Genomic DNA, 22,665 nt, shown 5'->3' on the forward strand with positions numbered 1-22,665 from the left:
TCTGATGCAGGATATCTGTTCTCATGATGAGGCACCCTAACAGCGGATGTGACTTTTGTTTTTGTAAGGAATGGCATTTTCTTTTTCGGGCTCCAAGTCTGCAATAGATACTGCAAAATTCAAGCTAAATACAGAAGTTGTGTTGTGAGTCCCACTCGGTTTTGCTACCTAGTTAAACAATTGAAAGTGACAGACATCTGTGCAACAGGAGAATGACGTTATTTAACAGAGAAAGGTAACTGCCTATGAACAGGGAGGATCACAGAGGAGCAGACTGGGGGAAATGATAAAGTGCCATAAGGCTCCTTCTGTGGTGTCCACAATTTTGGACGTTGTGCATCCACAGCAGAGTTAGGCTCTTCTGTTCCCAGACACTTGCGAGTTTTTAGGTCTCAGTTGTGAAACGAGGACTTGGAGGTCAGCAGTACAGCACCCGTCAGGTCCTCGGTGTCTCCGTCCTCGGGTTCAATCTCGCCCCGAGAGGTTCCTGCAGCCCAGCGACAGAGACAGCGCACCCAGGGCAACGGGGCTGTCCTACGTGTCAACTGGGAACCCAGCCCGGCCCGCTGCGCTCATTTAAGCCGGATTCACCCTCTCCTCGCCCTCCTCCTCGGAGGGCCCCTCCGGCCAAGCCCGGCGCCCCGCGGAGGCCTGGCGGCGCCGGCGGGCAGGCCCCGGCCCCGGCCCCGGCCCCGGGGGAGGCGGCCCTGCCGAGCGGGGCACGGCGGCGGCCCCGGGGGCGGGGCAGGCCCGGCCGGCCGGCCGGCGGGGCAGAGCGCTGCAGCAGGCAGGCAGCCAGGCCGGCCGCCCCCGCCCCCGCCCCGCCCGCTGCGGGCAGGACCCAAGCGCGGCGGAGGGAGGGGCGGCGCCGCCGCCGTGGCGGAGCGTGGCGGCCCCGGTCCCTCCCCCGCTGTCTGGGGGCCGTTTCTGCGCCCGGGCCCGTGGCTGCCGGGAGCGGCTCCATGCGCTCGGGCCGCTAGTGCGCAGCCGCGGCGGGGGAAGCGGCGCGGGGGGGAAGGAAGGAGGCCGAGGCCCGCGGCGGCGGCGGCTCATGGCTCCCCGAGCGGGCGGATGAGGCGTGCGGGCCGCTAGCGCTCCCCGAGGCGGCAGCTCCGGTGGGCGAGGCGCGGCCGGCCCCTCCGGCGGCGGCGGCGGCGGCAGCGGCAGGTCCGGTTCCTCGTCGCCTCCCTCCGGGCTGGGGTTATGGCCCCTTGGGGGAGCGCAGAAGGCTCCCCGGCTTGGAGGTCAGCGCAGCTCCTGCTCCTCGTCGTCTCCTGCTGCGGTAGGTGCCCGCGCGGGAGCGGCCCCGGCCGCCCCCGGCCGCCCGCCGGCCGCGGGGGGAGGGGGAACAAAGCGGCCTTTCTGCCGCCCCCCCCCCCCCCCCGGCCCCGGGGTTTTGCCTCGCACTTCCCCTTTGCCTTCCGCCAGCCCTCCTCCGCGGGGCTCGCTCTGGGGTTCCGTTGGTTTTGTTTTCTCCTTGCCCCCAAAGCCGTGGGGGGGGGGGTGGAAATCTCCTCCGAGAAGTCCCCTCAAGCGGCGGCTGGGATTTGGCCGAGCGGCGCTGGCCTTTATCTTTCGCAGATGTGTGTGTATAGCCGGGAGTTGGTGTGCCGAGTGCCCAAACCAACCCACCCCAAAGGGCTCCCGAGTCGCGAGTAATCCGCGGCGCCGGGCCGGGGCCGGGAGCGACGCGGCCTGCTCCGTGCTGGACGCGGTCTCCGTCAGGGCGCCGAGGGAAGCGCCTGAAAAGGCAGAGGCGGTCTGGTTAGTTCGTGACACAGCGGCGCAGGCCTTGGAGCAGTTCCAGTACCTTTGCTTTTGGTTTTCTTCTTCTTCTTCTTTTTCTTCTTCTTTTTCAGTTCGGACTAAAATGAGATTTCATTGAAACGAACGCGTTTTAAAGAATAAACGTCCTTTAAACAAAACTGATGTTAATGGAAAACATATAAACGTCTTTGTGCGTTTTACTTATATCAGGTCTTACAGTATATAAGGAACTTACGTAGAACAAAACCTGGATACTTTGGAGTGAAAATTGCCTCATGTTTTCTTCTGGAGTTGTGTTTGTGTTCCAAACTGGAGACGAGGGTCTGTCCATGGGCCCCACAGTGTGTGAAGCAGCATGTGTCTTGCTCTTAGGAAGTTATAAACAGTGGCCCTGATTTAGCAATTTCTTCAGTAGAAGCCTTCATTGTAAACATGTGAGTGAGCATATTAAATTGGAATCTGTTTAGTAAAGCAAGCCTGAACTTCAAAATATTTAGGGTTTTTCTGTGCAAAGGGCTTCATTTGGCACATAGCTGTGCTGCCAGTATCAGTGCAAATTCCAAGTGCAGGTGTACCGCAGAAATTTGTAAGAATATTTTCCACTTTATTGATAAAGTACACTTGCACATGTAGGAGTTAGGTAGGGTTCTTTTAATGGAACTACCGCCGATAGTTACTACAGCCAATACTTATGCTGTTATGCTGGTTTTTTTTTAAATGCTATGGAAAAGCTCTTAGAACCTTGGTTTTTAACACTTAATGCCTAGTCACACTAACCAGTGCTAGCGACTGACCACTCTTGTGGTCTGTCTTGTAAACAGACAGGCAGAAAGGCAAGGAAAACAGTTTTAATAAGTATAAAGGCTGTTAAAATCTGATATGTCAAAAGCTAAAGCAAAGTGTCAGCTTGAGAGGAGTTGGTTTATGGTAGAACAGGAAGTGACAGGAAAATTTAAGGCCTCGGTATGTTGAGCTATCCTTACATTTGTATGCTTAATGTACTTGAGGTAATGAATTTCTCTGTAAAAGTTTTTCAGGAATTTTGTGTATTCATTTCTAACACTGTCACCTCAGAATTCAGATAAAAGCCAAATGGTAATTGCTGTGATATACCTGGTTCAGCCTAACTGCAGTAGATAACTTGAGACAGTGATGCCATAACTTGTGCAGTATTGGCAGTATTTCCACTATAAAAATATTAAACCACAAGCACAATCTTTAGTCAGTGGTTATCTGTATTTAAAAAAAAAAAATCTTTGCTGAATGACATTTTACTTTCCAAAATACAAGCAAGAATCACGGTCCCCATAACTTGATTTTGCAGTTGCCTTGCTGAGAAATACATTGCCATCCATTGCCTCTCTTGCCAGGAAGGGGAAGCCGCTTCAGATTTTTGTCAGTGTGCTGTCTCATCCTTAATGAGGAATTATTTTTCCTAACAGCTTTTGGCTAGACATGTCTGAAGTTCTGTCCGGTGTCACTGCTTGAAGGGAAGGAACTTCTTTCTCCCCAGTCAAGAGCACCCAAAAGGAAAGCAAAATATTCACTGTATAAGTATAGCCTTGTTTCTAGCCGATGTTTTTGTTTCTCTTGTTTATTTCTTTTGGGAGAGGGAAGTGGGAAGGATTCCCCATTAAAGAATATTACCTTCCTTTACAACTGCTTTTAACTTTTCCAAAGTAAAGTAATTTCATATCAACATGAATTTGATCGGGATGCTGCTGACAGCAGTGCTCTGGGCTGTGATGTTGATCCTGAGCAGAACCTTTTAGATCTCATTGTGTTACTGCATTTTAAGGCTTCAAATACAGTAGGTAGTATTCAAGGTAAACACACTTTGGAAAAGCAGCAGTTCAGTGCTTTGGTTGCCTTCCTTTACAAAGTTGTGCAGCTGTAATATCTAGTTTTCTACTAATTAAAATAACAAAATCACCAAGGTTGATATGTGGGCCTTGTGCTCTCCAGAGAGAATGCGTTTCTCTTTTTCTGGCGTTAATGAATTTTTCAATCTATAATCTATAGTTTATGACTATAATCATAAACATTTTAGAAAGAAGAATACTGATGTGTGAAATAGACTAACAAGAATTTTAGCTTGGTGGAGTAGTGGACAGTACTTGTTCTTGATATGTCCAACCTCCATGTTGACTTTAGAATTTTATATCAGAGACACATGTGATTGTGCATCTCTATATGTAATTCTGGTATGGCTTTTACACAAAAATGCCTCCACATTTGTCCCAGTATCTCACAGGCCACAATCAGTTGTCTGTGTTCCAAACAAAACTATACATATCATGAAGGTAGCTTCTTTTTAGGGGAAAAAAATCTCATTTGAGAAATTGGTTTTGTTCTTGAGGGCAGTGTTTTCTAAAGCAAAGTCTGATGAAGGATAAACTGGAAATCAAATAAACCTTTCTTGTTTTCTTGTTAAAACATCAGTTTAGAGTGTAAGCCGAACTTCTAATGTCATCATTTTGTTTTACTTTTGTTTAACCCTTGGCAGAATGGTGACTTATATCTTAATGGTAGTGTAATGCAGCATTTTCAGAATCAGTTAGGGAGGGACTGGCATATTAAAGTGGAGGATGAGTTAAAAAAAAAAATCTCTCTGAAGAGTCATAGTCCAAAAGCTCGTGCATACTTCATTTGGGATGTAGTCTGAAAGTGTGGATACTCAGCTGCTTCAGATTTCTGGAGAATTATTACCTTAACTCTACCTGTCACCCCAATATATTGATTTGAATTTGTGTTCCGCTGAACAGAAGACTATAGCAAAGTTTTGCAGTGTTCTTTACGATCGGTAGTAATTAATGCTGGTGTACAGTAGGTAAACTTCCTTAGGTGTTTATGTGATGCTTCTAGCATCACCAGGTGTAATGAGTGTAAAAGAAAGCTATTCTGCATAGTAGGACTGCGTGACTGAAACTGCTTGAAAGTAAGAGTTCGTGTCAGATACATATCAGTCTTAATTCTCCTTGTCTCCAGGATGGACTGGCTTTTATGGGTACTTCTTGAAATACCAATGACTGAGAATCATTATAGAAGGTGGAAAAATAATTATTCTCCAGTACTGGAGTTGAAACAATATTGTATGTTACTCCTGAGACTGCCACTCCCTTGACATTTTTGCAGCACGTCAGAGAAAGACGCGTCGTATTTACAAACTTTATAACGTTTGGTTCTGGAGTAGTACCATTCCAGGTTTCTATGGTACAAGTGTTACATGAAGTTACATATGTAATTGATTATTTAGCTTTACGATTAGACAGGTAAAATTATTGTAAAAGTTTACTGGTCTGGACCCAAATTTTATTTCCCATCGGTTTGATAATGATGGTATGAGGAAGAATGGTGGTTCATCACCCTGTTTAAATGAATAGCTTGAACATGTAAGCAAATAAAGCCTGCCAGCCAGTTTGTTTAATTTTCTAAAGAAGTTGCACTGTAAAGCTAGTACAGACTGTCCTGGAGAAATGTTTGACTTAATAGAGTATTGTACCTTAAATTCCTGAATGTCACTTTTTATCACTTTTATGACATGCTGGACAAACACATTTTGCAAAGCCATAAATCACATTATTGGTCACACTGCTGCATTTAGTATATCAGAATGGTTTTGTAGTCATTGAAGAGAAAATATCCTAATTTTAATGATGTAGCAACTTATATTATCTAAAAGGTTTATCATCTGTCTGCTCTTTGTGGAAATACATATTCAGCCGGCTGTTCAGAGCCAAAGTTAGGTCTGTAGTCAAAGCATCTGTGATGTCACTTGAAGAATATTTGAGGGGAGAAGAAAAAAAACTCCAGATTCTAGACAACTTCATAGCAAAAGGAGTTTGAAAATTTAATCTAATGCAACTGGTGTGATTGTAAGTATGCACTAAATGAGAACACCTTCAGCCAGAGGAAGAGCAGAGAGATGCTTGTAACTGGATTCAGGACAGAAGCCACCTGACTCCATTCCTGTCATCAGAGCAAACACATAATTAGCGTGACTTCCCCCCTCCCCCCCTTCCTCCTGCCATTGCTAGGAAAGGAAGAGCTCTGCTGGTTTAATGTTGGGAGGGCTCTACAGATGGATTTCTGTTTGACTCCTTTACTTTACTTGATCCTGTTTCAGTATCAGTTTATAGGTGCATGTCTGTATTTTCAACTAATTCCTAAATATATTATTTTATGTTTATCCTGTCTGAAACCTGGGATTATGATTAGGTTTGTGGTTCGCTAGCAGATTTTAAGTCTTAAACCAAAATTTAAGAATTTATCTTTGATATGTTAAACATGTAGGTAGCCTTGCACATATCACTTGCTTTTCATCATGTGCCTCAGTTTCCAAAGCTATGGAAATAAATTTTTTTCACACTTATGAAGCGTAATTCACTAATGCCCTTATAAAATATTTGAAATTCTTGAGTAATTTATGCAGTGTAAATAGCGTATTTTTTTCTTTTCTAGATCTCGCTGCATTTTCCAGTTTGTGTTATACTGTCCCAGATAGTTAATGATGATATTAAATACCCAGTCAGCTAAGATATCTAGCTAGGCATTATTTGAAAGAGTGCAATTTGTCAACAGCCTTTGGGTTTTTTTTGTTTTAGCTGTCTACAGTTCACACAATAGTACTTGTATTCCATTTAGAATTAATAGCTACAGTATTTTACAATACTGATTCTTATTGAGGTGTTAGCTGGTAGATGTGATTCAGCCTATTTAGTTGACGTGGAAGTTTGTAAGAAAACACTTAGTACCAAGGTATTATGGAAGTTGGCTGTAGATCTCAGTTAAAGTACTTGAAGCCTCTCTCCTGTGTTTGTTCCCGCAGTAGAAACAAATGCTTTAATTACTTGAAATAGTAGGTTTTATGGTATGGTGCTCTGAGAAACTGTGGTGTTCTGATTGCTTTTTTGATGTTTTCCCTTTCTGAATTTTGCAGCAGCTGTTACTTTACTAAAGCTTTTTTATATGAAAGTTTACAGTTGCATTGAAATGCATAGTACTGGTTCTTCTGAATATCTAAGTTTTAACTACTGAAACTAACGTAAGTGATAGATCAGTACAATCACTTTGAAAAGCAGTTCACTTCTGAATTTTTGTTTTGGACTCGCTTTTTGGAACAGATGCTTAGAATTTGGATATCCTGTGTAACTTGCTACACTGTTCATTTGTCGATGATAGAATTATTTTTTTAATAAAGCCTTTTTAACAAAGCAAGCATATGTGGTACCTGTTCACTAGCAGAATTTTTCTCTCTGTTGTATTTGTCACTTGTAATTTTAGGCTATGAGAGAATTCCTGATAATTTCCTCATCAGTTTCGTGAGCAGCATCTACCTAGAACTAGTCAGAAGAAAAAAAAAAAAAAAAAGAAATATTTGTTACTGGATAGAAGCAAGCTAGCAAGGAAGAATAAAAGACAAAAAAAATTAAGGAAAGCTTATAAATGGAACATATTTTGAAGAAAAACTATCAAACAAAAGCACTTATAGCTTGAATTGTTGTAAGATTTTCTCCTTCTTCCCTTTCACTGAAGTGTCTCGTAACTTGGCGGTGCTTTCCCAGATAGTTTTGCTGCGTTCCTCAGATTTGTTTGAAGTGCAAGGAAGCTGAACTCGCTCGCTGTTACGGTAAACTGTCATCGAGGCAATGAAAGTGACCCAGACATCTCTGTGCTGTGTTTCAGTGTACAGTGAACATGTGAACTGTGTATTAGGATGTGAACTGCCTGTGTTTACCCATCTGATTGTATATTTGTAATTCATGGCTAGCCTTCCCTTAACTCAGATGTTTCCTCTAGGAAATGGAAGCCCCTGTGACTGACTTTGGGTAGCAGCCAGAGCAGAATTTTTAAGTCAGTTGCAGCTAGAAAACAGTAGAGTGATCCTAGAACAAGCAGTGTGAATGCGCTTTGATGGGTAGTAGGCGACTATAGTGAAGTCACTTGTGTTTAAAGTCTAGGAAAAAAATTACTTTGCCAGAGGGTCTTGTAACCTCGGTTTATTACTCCAGCTGTGAACCTAGTGTGAGATATTGTAGGTCCCTCCAAAAGTACAGATTACGGGAATAGTTTTCCTGAGGAAAAGAATTTAGGGAATTGTGTTTATCCTCTAATTTATACTGTCTTACTAGTAATAAGTTCTTTCTACTCAGTGATGTCTCTTAAAAATGTAGTGGCTCTACTCATTTAATGAACTGCTGCTGTAGGAAGAACTTGTTAGTTATTGAAGGTCAGCAATTTATAACAGAATATTTAAGTATTATTGGTGCATATTATAGAAGAAAACCATATTGATGCATTCTTGTTCCTAGATTTTAACCGCATGTGTATTTTCGTAGACTTCTGTTGGCTCCTTTTTTTCTACACCCTACAAAGTCTATTATAATCCAAGAATGAAGTAGTACGCTTACAGGGTGTTTCACTTTTTATGAGATTATATGTTAAGTATCTTAGGTAAATGAAAATAAAAGCTGACATTTTCAAATTGTAGTAACTGGTGGGCCTGAGACAGATACTGAGTAGGTCACATGCAGTAAATAAATCCTTATACATAAAGTGTTGTTCTCATTACAGAATTTTAAATGCAGGTTTTAACCACCGTTTCCTGTAAACACAACTTTAAAAAAATCCTCTTCAAAGAGAGAATAATTCTTGAGTCCGAACGCACATGCTATATTATTCATAATGTGCTAGTATTTACTCCAGGCTGCTCTCCATGCTAGTAAGCAATTACATTTTTCTGCTTGCTCTCTTCTAAAGAAGTACTTGGAGACAGTGCACAGGGATTTAACTTGAAATGCTTGTCTAAACCATATAGAAACATTTCTAACTGGACTTGGAGATTGCATATTTCATTTTTTCTCCAACTAGCATTTTTTTAGAAGTCTAGAGACAACGTTTTTCTTTTCCATGGTGCAAACATTGGTTTAAATGTTCTGTAAGAGAGATTTCTTGTCAGGTCAGGGAAACGAATAATAAAATCATCCTTCGTATGTATCTTGATCGCAACAACGTGCAGCTGGAAGTAGTGTCTGGGACTGATTTGAGTAGTTATTTAATTAGTAAAAAAGGCATCCCTCACCAGAGCAGCTTTCCATTGTTCATATGTTTTGTATCTAAGTCTTGAAAAAAACAACCAGTTCTGTGGCTAAGGGCTAGCTAATATCTGTGGTTAGAGATGGTTCACAAAGAGTGGAAAACTGGGATAGCAAGGGCAAGAATGATTAGAAATTGTCTTGAGAAGATGGATTCATGGCTCTTCTACAGAGTGGCAGAACCATTCTTTCATATGGAAGAGAAAGTGCAAGGTGTCTTGGGAAGAGCTGCTGTTTAGGAGGCTGTGAAAATAGAAGGGAGTAAGGGAACCAGCCGCCCTTATTTTCAGGGGTGTTATGGTGTCTGAGCATCTAATTAGTTTAAAGATGTTACTCTTATGAATAATCAGCAAGTGAGAGAAAGGGTTTGAATGCAGGGGAAGCATGGGCATAGCATGGGATCTAGCCTTTAGGCCTTCCAAGTACTACCAGGCAGGGAAGTGTTATGGAAACTTCTGCTTCTTGCTTCATGCCCATACTTTAGAAGGTAAGTAAGTGAAAGAGCCAACTGACATCTTTGAGCATTTTAGTAACTCAACGTATGGCTTTTATCAGCGTTTTGAAACATCCATTTTATACACTGTCACGTACTCCTGTTTGTTGCTGGCACTGGCATTTGGGCATTGTGCCTTCTCCAACTGCTTTACAGCTGGATGTATGCAGGAGCTGTGTGCTCATAGAATCTAGTTATTTCTGACTTCCGCATTGCTGCTGATACAGTTGAAGCTCTTTTCAGTGACTTGGCTCCTGCCTAGACATAGTTCAGTCATCTAAACGTCAATCCCTTGAAGTTACCTGTTGTGTCTGTCATCTATATGAACTGTAACAAAATTTCTGCACTATCAGAATTCTAATGTAAATGACAATTCAATATACCAAAGCTGGATGATGGTGTTACTAACGTCCAGTTAAGTCCACACTGTTAGCTTTCTCTTCTTCTTTTTCCAGAGTGCAAATAAAAAAAGCCATGCTCTCCTTCCTTAGAGAACAGCCAGTTTGCCCTGGTATCAGCTGGAACAGCCAGTGCTTGTATGTGGTGCGTTTGAGGTCCATGAGGAGTTTACCTGGAACAGGAGCTCCTTCACTCTAGGTGTACAGTTTAGAAGGAGCAACAGGGCTGCAAACTGTACCATGTAGTGAAATCCGCCAGGGATTATTCCCTTTGGTGAAGTCAAATCTGACAAGAGCGAAACGTTAAGCTTGGGGGGAGTTGAGAAACTCCCTCAGCACTGCTGATTAACCAAAAGTTCTAGTAGACTCATAGTAGACTCTAATTCATCGTGACTTTTTTAGTATCTGTATTATGAAAAATTCACCTGTATATCCACCTTAAAATGTTAATTAAAATCACGGGGGCCGAGAATACATATGTGGGCTCCAGCTGAAAAGGTCTGCTTTTGAATCCCTTTCGCTGGTTTCCTGGAACTCAGGTCCTGAGTTTGTGGCTGTGCAGAGGAGGTGAATCTGAACCCTGGATAGCCATTTAGAGCTTTGGGCATGAAGGAAGCGGGCATAAAATGCTTGTGAAAATGATTAGTAATAAAAACAAAGATGAATTTAAATTTTTAATCTGAGATCCTGCCTGGTGACCACAGTGCACGTATGAGAAGCAATGAAGCACTCAGAGCATCTAAATTTGAAATAAACGTCCACAGTTTCTCAGGTATGCCTGCATTATTAAAGTAAGTTGGCCACATCAAACCGCAGGGTTTTTTTTTTTTTTCCCCCAAGGGAGGCAGGTGATACTGAAGGGAAGGAGACCTGAACAAGCTTTAAAATTGCAAGATGTTGAACAGAGTTTATAAATAGTTATTGAACAATATGCTTAATATAACAGCAGCTACATAGAAATTAGAACATATAGGCCTTATGTCTGAAATTGATCTTGTGCTTGTTACCATGCTATGTCTTTTTTTTATGCCAATTTAAAATTCAGTGCCGTTCCTTAAAAAGGGTGTAGGAGCAAGTGCTGATTTTTTGTTAACAAGTAGGCTTTTAATAGAGTGGAATGTCTATCTGTAAATGTAGGGGATTTTTTTAGTTTTTTTACCCTTAATTTTGCAGCAAGAATTAGTGTATTGAAGCCTAATGTACCCGTTATTCCTTTTCTAGTTACATTCCTTAATAAGGAAATCCAGTTTGAACCATTTTTATGTCTTCCTTGGATCCCCTTTGTAACAACACAGAATGAAGCAGCCCCTCTCATGGCATGCTCATCTATTTAAAAAATATATATATTACAAGTATTATGTTCTTCAGCGTAAAACTTCTCAAGACGCCAAATTTATGTATTTGTGCTGAGCAGGCAAAGAAATTCTGTTACCAGTACTCAGCTTTTTAATTTGTTCTGTGCTAAAGGTGGCAGTGAGTCTATTATTAGTTGAATTGATCATTGCCTTAGTCCTTTGTTAAGTTAGTCATTCACTTCATCCGTACTTCTGTGCTACTGGAACTTGACAAGGTCAAGATAAAACTTCCATTTTCTGACATGCATAGGGTTTTAAGTAAGTAGAGATAGGTCCTGTGATCAGTTTGAATACGTACCCACATATTTGGTGGGGTGTGTACATGTGGAGTTTTCACCTATGCTTAGCCTTGACTTAACTGTGCTTTATTGTGATCAATTTAAATTTTACTGCTGGTGTCGGTAAGATCAAAGTCAAATGAAAATGAGTTGCTTTGAAAAAATGTAGTATAATTGTCACTTGCAGTTTCGTACTTCTAAGTAAGGAAATTAACTTTAGATCCTGTGAATCTTTAGGGGTATGGTTATTAAAAATCTACACTTGAAAATTCTAGCCACACGCTTTTAATATTTTCATTTTGTATTTTGCAAAGCACTCACGGTTAATGTAGGCCATCTATCTCTGTTGTAGATGGTCTGTGCTGGAGAGCTAGAGTTTAGTTTGCTTTGAGAGGAAAAAGGCCAAGAGAAATGAGATCTATACCATCTCTTTTAGCTGCAGCAAGCCTAACAGTTACCTTCTCAGGACTGATCCAAGTAAAGTATTTGAAAGGTGAATATACAGACTTCAAGAGAATCAGGTTGTCTTGGTGCCCGAACACTTGAAATAACTGAATCCATGCTGAAGTTTTCTTATAATGGCAATGCTGAGCCTCAAAGTATGTCTGTAGATCTTAAAAGGAAAATAATTGTCAAGTGGATAGCAATCAATGATATCATTTGTGAATTATAAACAGCGTAAGAATCTGCAAGTATTCTGTCTTCACAGTATGTACTTCATCGCAAATAAGCCTTGCTCTTCGGTTTTGCAATCTGTATCAACGGGAGCATACCTGCTAATTTTAGAAAGTAGTTTGTATATACTGTCAATGCAAGGTGAGGAGTTTAGTGGGGAACTTAGATACCATGAAATATTCCAGACTTCCTTTATACTTCTTTCCCAGAACTGTACTACTTTTAGTGATATCCTCTTCCTTTTTTTGAATAGCGAATACACAGCGAAACCAATGCCATTAAACTGTGGCTTATTATTATTCATTAGACAGAGTTACCAGTGAGGAATTGTAAGGGATGTAATCTGCTTTCATCAATGCACAACTGTAACAATGTTTTTCATGCAAATTGAAAAGAAGCTGCATCCAAAAGAATAAAACTGCCTATCAAATTCAGTAAATGGTATTAACATAAAATACTAGTATCTCTTCACAGCTATTTTCCAAAGCTTTCTTCCTCCCATTCTGCAAAAATCAGTTTGTTTCATTCATACAGTGGTTGATTTTGAGTGTTGCAACGTATAGCTGCTGTTTCTTTCCCTAGTTGGCTGTTACAAAGAGACGGCACATACAAAGTAAAAGAACTCTTGTGTATCAAGCAGTGACTTGCTGGTACTGAGCTTCCTTCTTAAAACCAGGCTTACCCTGAAAGGATCCTATAAACTTCATTCACATATAAATTTACTGTGTTTTACTGATAGGACACACTTGGAAACAAACCTTGAAAGAATATTTTTCTTTTAAAATGAGTTGTTTGAGAGCTCTTTATTGTCTGAGGTTTAAGTATTAAGATAGATGAATAACCCTTCATACAGGTAGTATTCCTGTAAAATGTTCTTGATTACTAGGTAGAAGCTGAAGCAGAGAAAATAAATAGCTGTTCCAGAGTTGTGCATGAGTATAGAGTCTGCTACTGATCTCATATGTGAGCGTGAAGTGGGGAGTATTGGTGTGACTTAACTTAAGGCAGAAGCAGTAGGGAAAAGTGGGCTTATTTAAAGTTTGGCAGGCAACTGGCATCTGACTTACTGATCTGAATTGCTCTTCAGAAAAGTCTCTTTCCCTCCGTTCTCTCAATAAAAGCAGACTAGTCTGTTTACTTAAATGCTGAAGTTCAGTAATGTTAATGTCCTGCAATGTGCTAAGCATGTGTATCCTGGAGGTTGGTTGTGTACCTAGAGAGAATAACCCACTCAGTTGGAGGAGGTACGACAAAGAATGAAGAGTGCTCCTAAAGTGTTAAATGCTAATAGCACCCTTAGGGAAGGGTGCAATTTCTTTGTGGAACTGAAGAAAGCTATCTTAGGAGTAGGGTGTCTGTTACTCTAGTTATGGTGTTTAAAACTCCAACTCCTGTCCCTTTCTGTTGTCACAGATGTAGCTACCAACTGATTTCTGCCATCCCCAAAGTGCCAGTCCTTTTCTGCTCGTAAGAATCAGTCCATTTTATAGTTAAGCTATTCTTTTTTTTAAGTGAACAGATGCAGACTGCTTTAGATGATTTAGTGATGATCTGCTGCTGTCGTTTAGAGAGCTCCTTCTGACCAACTTTCTCTTACTGGAAGCAGAAAAGTAAAATATTTTCCCATGGATTCTTATATTCTATGTGGATTTTCTTACATTTAGTAAAATAACTTTACAGTGAAGCCTTCTTCCTGGAACATGAGTAGAAACATATCCATTTTCATGAAATTCTTATTAACTTGATTTTTGGGACTGTTACGCTTATGTCAAAGGTGACAGAATTAGTTTAAAGTATTTGGAAGCTGGAGGGAATATGCAGATGTGTACAGCTGCTCCTGTGCTGTGTGATCCACAGGAAACTGGTCTGAAGTTGGTATTCAGATAGCAAATGAATCAGTGAAGAGGTGCAAACTGAGCAAGTGAAATGACTTTTGAAATATCAGACTGTGAACTGGATGGACTAAGGTGTGGACAGTAATCATGTAACCTGACCTTCAATCATTTAGTATTCGTCTGAATGATTCTTGGCAGGAATTTTCTCAGAGGAAGAGTGGAAAGACATTTTTGTATAATATCCTATATCTTTTATAAGACTTTTTTTAGGAAATTGGAATTGGAGTACAGCAAAAAATTCATAGATTAAAACTGTTATCAGGCAGGAAGTTAATGACTCATGTAAATGTCTGTAGTGAGAATGGTTTTTTGATCAAGAAAGAGATAAAAGAGAAGAGCTGGAAGAGCTTGGGTCAAGGCAAAGATAGAGATAAGGTATACTAGGTGTAGGGTTAGCGTAATAATAGATAATTATAAATATGGATGTCAAAGTAAATGGTGATAAGGATTTTGGATGTACCTGTTAGATCACATTCTCCTCTCCAAGGCCTTAATTCCTGTGATTATATGCAAGCCTCTCTTCCTTTGAAAAAAGCACAAACAGGAACTATATCTTAGCGTGTGTATGTGTGTGTTATACGTGTTGCTCCTGCCTGCCTGCCTTCCCCTTCCCATGGGAAATGGTGGTTTGATAAGATTTCTCACTGTGCTGCAGTGTGAAGCCTTCTGTGTTTTTTGTGCCAGCTTCCCAGGCTCTGGAGGGGTTGGGGAGCACCGTGTGTGTGTGTATGTTTGAACCCCTTTTCCTAGTTCTGCCAGTGGAACTGGCTTGTGGGTATGCCCTACCCTCTCTGGGCCATTAGGTGAGAACAGGTATATTGGAATGAAGCAGCCTCGCACAGTGGTGAAACTGAGAGGAATGGTACAGTCTCAAGTACAGCCACGTTCATCAGATCTGCTGAGGTGAGAAGCAGCAGTTACACTTTTGTCATTCGTCTCTATAGATGTTTTCATTAAGATGGTAACGTTATTTAAAAGGGAATGGACCAATTCACACCTCTTTAAACATGCCTCTGTATTTCAAGGTCATCTCTAACTTTTCTGGAATCCATTTGCTCTTTTGCATTGCTATGAATTTTCAAAATACGCAGGTTTGGAGTTCAGCTGTACAACAAATTTTGATTTATCTGACCCCAAAATAAACAAATAAAGCCTATCTATTAAATTTGATAGATATTACCAATTTCTTGCAGATTGCTCAGAATTCAAATCAGTTCTGCTGCCGTAGGCAGATGTATGTGGTTGACAGAGGCTGCTGAACAGCCAAGAGCATCTGTGCATGTTGGAATAACTGGGAGGGAAAGGAGGATGTAGTTCAACTTCTATATTATGCGAAATAGTGACAGAAAGATGGAGGACAAGGGACTTTTCCTGCATATTTACAGTTATTGTAATGAAACTCTTGGGACTTTGTGATCAAGACTATGTGAGTCTTGTTCTTACTGCAGAGAGCGTGTTTAGGGTCACATAAACAACCTTTGTTGTGTACAATAGCACCTACAAGTCATTATGATCATTTAATTTCTGTAAGAAACAATTGCCTTTCATTACCAAAAAAAAAAAAAAATCCGTATAGTAAATTAACTGTGTGTGTGTGTCTCATTTAACACATGTAAAGTTTCCCAGTGGTAATTTGTGTCTCTGAGGGATGTAGTTTGACAGCAGGGAACTGAAACGCTAAAGTGTTTTGAAACAAACTTTGTTCTGCCTGCTTTAACTAATGTTACATAAACTATGGCTGTCTTGAAAGCTTGCTGTACCCTGCTGAATTGCAGCTGCCTACACTGGCTGTCAAGTCAAATGCTTACTCAACTCTAGCAAGAATTTTTTTGCTTCATTTTACAAGTGTGGGGACATAGTACCATCCAACAGTCTTGTGTTTAGGTTCTGAAGGTGGAAGATTGTGTTTCTTTTCTAGCTTCTGGTCATCCCCATGGCACGAAGGCACCAGTATCCTGCGGTACTGTGCAAAGTGAAAAGAAGCGTTCTGGCTCCGAGACGTGTACTTGTTTTCATCACATACAGAGATGACAGTGTTAACTGCCTCTTTTTATATTGCAATTACTGTTTTACAACTCTTTTCAAATAGTCTCTCCTGCTGTCTCTATAGCTACCTCTAGCACAATTAATAGATTTCAGACTCTCACAAATGCTTACCAAGGTTTCCAAGGGACAGACCTTATCACTAGGCTTCAGAAATTTGAACTTTGATCTGGATGTTTTCGAGGAGAGAGGAAAGGTGTGGGAAAATGAGGAACGTTAGCACCGGATAGCTGTAGGTCAAAGTTTCGTTTCACTCACTGTACTGTTGGTCTCTACCGGTTCCTTAGTACTGATTGCTCTGTCACTTATTAACAAACTCAGGTTTGTCTGTTCTTCTGTGCATCCCACCACCTGGGTAGGTGCTCTCCATTGGATGCATAAAGCCATCATACTCATTTTCTTCAAACCCTCTTGCTTTGGTTCCTATAAAGCACCTGGCAGGCTGGGATTGCTCATTGCTTTATGTATCATGCTTTTTCATTGTCCCTTGTGCAGTGTAACATACAGAGTTTTCACGAAGTAGTGAGCTCTGTGGAGCAGAGTAGTTTTTCTTGTTTGTACAGTTCCTGACACAATAAAGCTATAATCATGATGAATACTTATTTGTGCTGTTATGAAGAAATGCGGAAGTACGTTACTGTGTTTCGTAAATATCATAAGCCGAGTAAAGGAGGGGCTAAACTAACGTTTCACAAATTTATTTTTAAGATACCGCTTAGTGTCTGAAATCGAACAGGTTAAGCTCTCTTATAGGTGTATTCGTGGTAATGTTCAAGTTACGGCACCAGCGTTGTTCTTTCAGGACAAGAATCACAGGACTAATAGTGGGTAGCATGGAAAAGAAAAGATCTGCTTTCCAGAGAGGGGGAAGAAATATTGTTTTGAGTCTTAGAGCTTTATACCTGTTTTTTCTATAGCTTTTTAATTAGACATAGACTACGTCTAAACTTTTTTAAATGTTTGCGAGGCTTCCTGAAGCTTCACAGGTTAGAATCAGTGACCTGTGCAGTAGCTGTGACAGAGTTCTCTAGAAGTGTTCACAGGACTTATACACTGGAGAGAAAATAAGTTTTACTGGACTGTAAATTTTACTGGATATTCGTCTTATCCTATGTTTGCTTATAGGAAACTAATGTGCTTTCAACAAATGAGTGTTAAAAGTAATCGTTAATTAAATGAGTTAGTAATCTAAGTAAAATCAATTGCATATTATACAGGTAATCTGTCTTTTATTAACGTCTGTCGTCTTTTGACGACGTGAGGCAATTCACGATGCGTTTTGAGGAATGCAGCATGTTATGACTGGCAAGCCGTAACGAGTTAATCTCTTACTTTTTTCCTAAGTCTTGATGATGTTAAATCAACAGTACAGTAAATCTAGAAAACTAGTGTAGCTAATTAATCGCCTTTTCTATTGCAGTTTCAGATTTGGAAGCTGACAAATAACTGTAGAGAAACAACTAGGTGGATTTTTTTTTTTATAGTGGGAATAGGAACATCTACATGTTGTGGATACCTCATAACTCAGTGACATCCCTTTTTCTATCTGCTGTAACTAGAGCAGATCAAATTATTCATAACAATGCCATGAATTTTGCACATTGGTGTTGGCATAAGCCTTTGTTTTACAGATGCTTGAAGGCACAGGCAAAAAGAGCGTGGTGCCTTAGGAGTTCTTCCCTCTGTCAGCTGTTGTTAACTGTGCTGTTACAGTTCACAGGAATGGTGGCCTGTTGGGTTCTGCTGTGCGGGGTTACCTCTGTGCTCTCAGTGAAGCCTGAACAAAAGGCAGAGACGCTGATTAATATTGAAAGATAGGTAGGCAGACTGCATGATGCTTTATGCAAAGTTCAGTTTCAGCCTGAGTAGGTGCTAGGGGTCTAAAAACTCCAGTTAACCAAACTTTGCATAAACGAGTCTGCACAAGTATTTGTAAGGTCTGTGGATTCTGTGAGCTTTTGTGTAATTTAAAGAAAACAAGCTTCCTTGGGGACTTTGCAGTACTTCTTAATTCTATCAGAAAGAAAACAGAACACATTACAGAGCATAAAAGTTTGTAAAAAACTAAAGGTTTATTTGTAGTAATAAGTAGTGGGAGGGGAGGAAAAAACAGTTTTGTCTTTCAGATGGGGATTTTTTTTCCCGTTGGACTAAACACGCTATGCTTTTATGACTTTTATATCTGATGGGTTTATATGCACGCAGTATGTGTGTGAACAGTCTGTACAAAAATAAAGTGTTACTTCACCCTCTACAGTAAAAGGCTTGCATTCAATCCAGTAATATGTCATTACAGTGCATGCAGCTAGGATGCTTTGCGGTTTAATTCTACCTTCCTGTTGCTGGCCCCTCGAAGGCAGAGCGGGAGCTGCGTGGGTACGTACTCGAACTGCCCGTTCCCTGCTTTGCTCAGGCCGGCGTTCCAGATGGAGCCCGGCTAGTCCAGGGCTTGCTGTGCGGTTCGGCAATCCCCTGCCTCTCTGCTTCGTACTTCTGTCAGAACTAGGAAATTTCCTGCTCAGTTTCTGCCTAAAAGGGAGAATCTTAACCCATCTTTTGGGTAAAGACTTAAAACATAATCAATTCCAGAAATTTCTTGAAGGCAGTGGGCCTAAAAATAGTACGCTCAGTACGCTGAGACAGTTATTCTTTGGGCATATCTTAGGCAGTGATTTTTTGACTAATGTGACTGGTATTTCTCTCTTGATCACATGAGGTGTAGGCCTTGTAAATAATCGTACAGCCTGGTACTTGGAGCAGCGTTTGCTTTCTCTTTAAAAATCTGTATGAATTTCTTCTCTCTTCCCTTCCCCTACACCGCCTCTACCCCTCCCCCCCCCGCATTACTGAGTACTCCTACACCTAAGTCTTTTTTGGAAAAATTCAGTTGTAAATCTGAGTCATGCTGTCATCTGCAACTAGAGGCTTAGGCATTTTGAGGGTTCTTAGTAGGAATTCATGGTTTTCTTCTGAGTTAATAGCTGAAAATATTTTCATTTCTGCAATCTTATAGTAGATTTATGATGGCTGTTGTATTACTTTATGAATAATGGTTTCATTTCTTCTGTTAACACTTTTTCAGGACAGAAGGGAATCAAATTATATGAAGAAGAAAGGATATCCAGCAGTATTATATCTTAGGAATATGTGACCAGAAACTCTGATTTTACTTTCTTACTTCTGATGGAGGCCTGAAATCATCTACTTGTCTGTAGATGGAGTTTTTTAGATATTTTATATATCAGCCATATGTGAATGGTTGCCTACTAGCACTTGTTGCTGTTGTTATTAGAAATTAAAAAAGAAATCAATCTAAACCTGCATGGAGCAAAAGCAAAAACAGGTATTTTACTGCTAGAGCAGTATAAAGAAACTGTAGTAGATAAAAATATGAATCATGTGGGCAGTTCAAATCAAATCTGAAACATTTTTTCTGCTACTGTGTAAGGACTGTGCAGCCCACACATCAACATTTTCCCCTAGTCTAACACTTCAGTTTCTCAAATGTGAAATACTTCAAATTGTTGAAACGGAATTTCAGAAGAAAAGAATACTGTTGTTGAACACGTACAAAGGCTCTGAACAGTCCTTTGTTAAAATAATTGAGTTTTTTTTATGGAGTTTGTTTATTTTTATTGAGTTTTATTTTAAACATAAATGTTTAAAATAGCTGAGAACCCTTGGTGTTTGCCAGGTTTGTAAGCAATACAGCATTAGAATGTTTTTGAATAGGAGAGCAAACTGTTAGATTTGCATTCATGTTAGGGTATAATAAGTTGAGAATAGGTGCCTATGCCTTATAGAGGAGATACTCAATTAAGGATGGGTGGACAGTATGGTTATTTGGTTCTTTTTGCTACCTTCTGATCTACACCCTTTTTTCTGATTTCATAACATCAACCTTTTTTTAAAGTTACTTGAGATTTAGCTGTAATTTAGAAGACTCTACCCACTGTCTGAACTATGTAATTGTTATTAGTAATATCTTCAGTTTCTCTGCCCCAACTTGGTTAATGTGAGACGCAACGCTTAGAAAACACTCCTTCAAAACACTGCTGCCTTAGCGTACTTGCAGCTTGCAGGCAGCAATCTCAGTCAAGTAACTTCATACCTGTCTGAGCTTAAATATAAGATTTGACATGAATAGAACTACTTATGTGCTTAAAAATCAGGAATCTTGTTGAGCTGAGCCAGCGACTCTGTTAGATGTCCAATTTCCACTGCTTGCTGCCAGATACGTTGGAGTTGTCTATAAATAGTTTGTGGAATTTTTTGAGACTTTAAAAAAAAAAAAAAAAACAGGTTCTTTTCTGTCCTCACCTTTTCTGACTACAACTGGGAAGTTTTAACCGGTTCTGTTGAAACTTTCACACAAACCTTCTCTTTTGTAGAGGTGTTTTTGTTACTAGTCTGAATTTTTGTACTTCAATGACAATATACACAACTAAAAAATGTATCTTGGAATTTACAGGTGTGACCAAATAGTATTGCTCCACCTGGGGCATTAAATCAGAGTTGCCATGGTTTCTTCCTTACAGCCTCTCTTTTTGAGACGTATGAGACTCAGCCTATCTTGCTAATTAGGCTCACAAAGGTCTCCTTAAAGTGTTTCCTGGTTTGTCTTTTGTGAGAGTCTCTCTTGCTGGTGCGCTAAGCAAATGGGTTTGTGCCAAATGAAACACAGCCGGTGTGGGTTGCTTTACATGTTAACTGGCAGCAACTAAGAGCTATTCCTTCTTAGGGAGCAAGGAAGGGAGAAGGAAAGTCGGAAAGTTGCTGAGAAGCCACACCTTTAGCGTGGGAATGTGAGCTGGCTCTGAGCACTGCAGCACCTTGCCAACATCTACTCAATGCAGCCCCTGGGCAACCTGGGGTAACTGAGGGTTGTATTTTGATACTCCAGCATCATCTGGCTGGCAGTACCTGCCATAGCAGGCAATGGCAGTGAAGGATTACAGCTCTTCCAGTGTTTTGTCTCTTTTTCGCTCCTTCCCTCAAAACTACATCTGCTTCAAATCTTGCATTATGCTAACATCTCGTTATGATGTTATATGGAATTTTGTAACTGCTTTATTTTGTTTTGTGTCCTATGACAGCATTCACAATCAGTGTAATATTAATGAATAATGTACTCAGTGTTTAATGAATCCAAAAAGAGCGTGCCCTCCTCATACTAAATGAAGAGAATCTGAAGATTATGCTTGAAGATCTACAGATGGAGGTGCCTGGATGGGCCTGAAGCTGCTGTGAGCAGAGGACATGCTGGTGCTGTTGGATAGGTAGTATAGTGTCTGTGTGAGCAAGTCCTACAGCCTAGCAGGAGTGGATTTGTGGAGCAAAACAAGTTGTGCTGAGGATTTAAAGTTTACACTGTGCATTTCTTAAGAGTTTCCTTTGGAGTAATTGGTCTAATTTGGCCCAGAGGACTGGATACCCACTAGCAGTAGGAGTGTATCTCCCAGATTAGTGTCATCCAAAAGGAATCCAGTTTGCGGGCTCCAAGGTCACAAGGTAATGTGAACCAAAGCACGTTTAAGTGAGGAGTCTGCTTCAGAATCTCCTGATCTGCCCCATCTGAAATAAAATACTACTGTAGACAAATCCCAAGTTAGTGCTGTAAAATGATAAGGAATAGGAAGTATTTCATGTTTTAGAGTAGAATTTAATAGGTGACCTTTTCATTGTATATTCTTCAAAGCGTTCATGTATGTAATGAACCTTAGTAGTAGACTATCCTTTTTAATAGACAGTATTTGAAGAGAGAACACAGACATTTGGTGTGAGGGAGTAACCTTACAGTACTAAAGCATTTCAAGGAAGTATAATGCTTTTCTTTGTAGATTTCTAGGTCAGTGTCGTCAAGGCTATAGGAATGAAGGTACGCATGTAGTATATAGTTCATTCAAGTATTGATTAACTTTGGGATTAGGCTATTTGCAGCGAATGTAGATTTGGGAACTTTCTGACTGTGCGTACTCATGAGGAGAGATGAATGATTACTGAAGATCTATTTTTTGAAAGTATCATGCAGCTACATCTCATTTGAAGTCCTGTGAGGAGGTAAAGACAATATAAGAATGTAATACTCAGGGAGTGCTATGAAGTGAGTGAAGGGAAGTGATATTCAAATGCAGTGTTGTACATCAGGTTTTAAGTGTACAGCTGCAGACTTTTAGCATCGTACATGTTCTTTTATACCAAAGTAATGACTTTCAAAGCACAAAGTGGTCAATATTGATTGTTCTTTTAAAAAAAAAAAAACAAAAAACCCAACCTGCATAAAATAATTGCAGTACAGAATTGACTCTCTAGTTCTTGTCTTAGTTTTCTAAATAAAACTGCATCAGAGCTGGCCTAAAATAAAAGCAGTGCATCAAAAAATAAGTGTTATAAGTATTATAAACAAATGCCATGCTATATGTGCTATTTTTGCAGTGAAATTTTATGTGTGTGTTTCCTGGTTTTGTATCATAAACATTTAAATAAGCTCTTATTTCAGTATGGTTTCATGTTAGTCATTTTTATTCTTTGCTTAATTAAAGAAATTAATTATACTATTACTGTTTTGCAGTCCACAACACTAATTTCCCACGAACGTTCTCTTTCACCGTTTGAAATTTTACATATATTCACAGTATCTCCTTTGTAGCAGATGTTCTTCCATTAC

The 22,665-nt window shown here is 40.3% G+C and overlaps 1 protein-coding gene across 1 annotated transcript in view; it reads left to right on the plus strand.

The window, feature by feature from the left end:
- The first annotated feature begins 823 nt into the window (after positions 1-823).
- The window catches only part of LRP12 (LDL receptor related protein 12), a 54,137-nt gene continuing 32,295 nt past the window's right edge, over positions 824-22,665 (plus strand). The window contains exon 1 of the mRNA XM_068932842.1: positions 824-1,282. Within this exon, the coding sequence (XP_068788943.1) occupies positions 1,204-1,282 (79 nt within the window). The 5' untranslated portion in view covers positions 824-1,203. The remainder of the gene's footprint in view (positions 1,283-22,665) is intronic.

Source organism: Struthio camelus, chromosome 2, assembly GCF_040807025.1.
Source record: "Struthio camelus isolate bStrCam1 chromosome 2, bStrCam1.hap1, whole genome shotgun sequence".
NCBI lineage: Eukaryota > Metazoa > Chordata > Aves > Struthioniformes > Struthionidae > Struthio > Struthio camelus.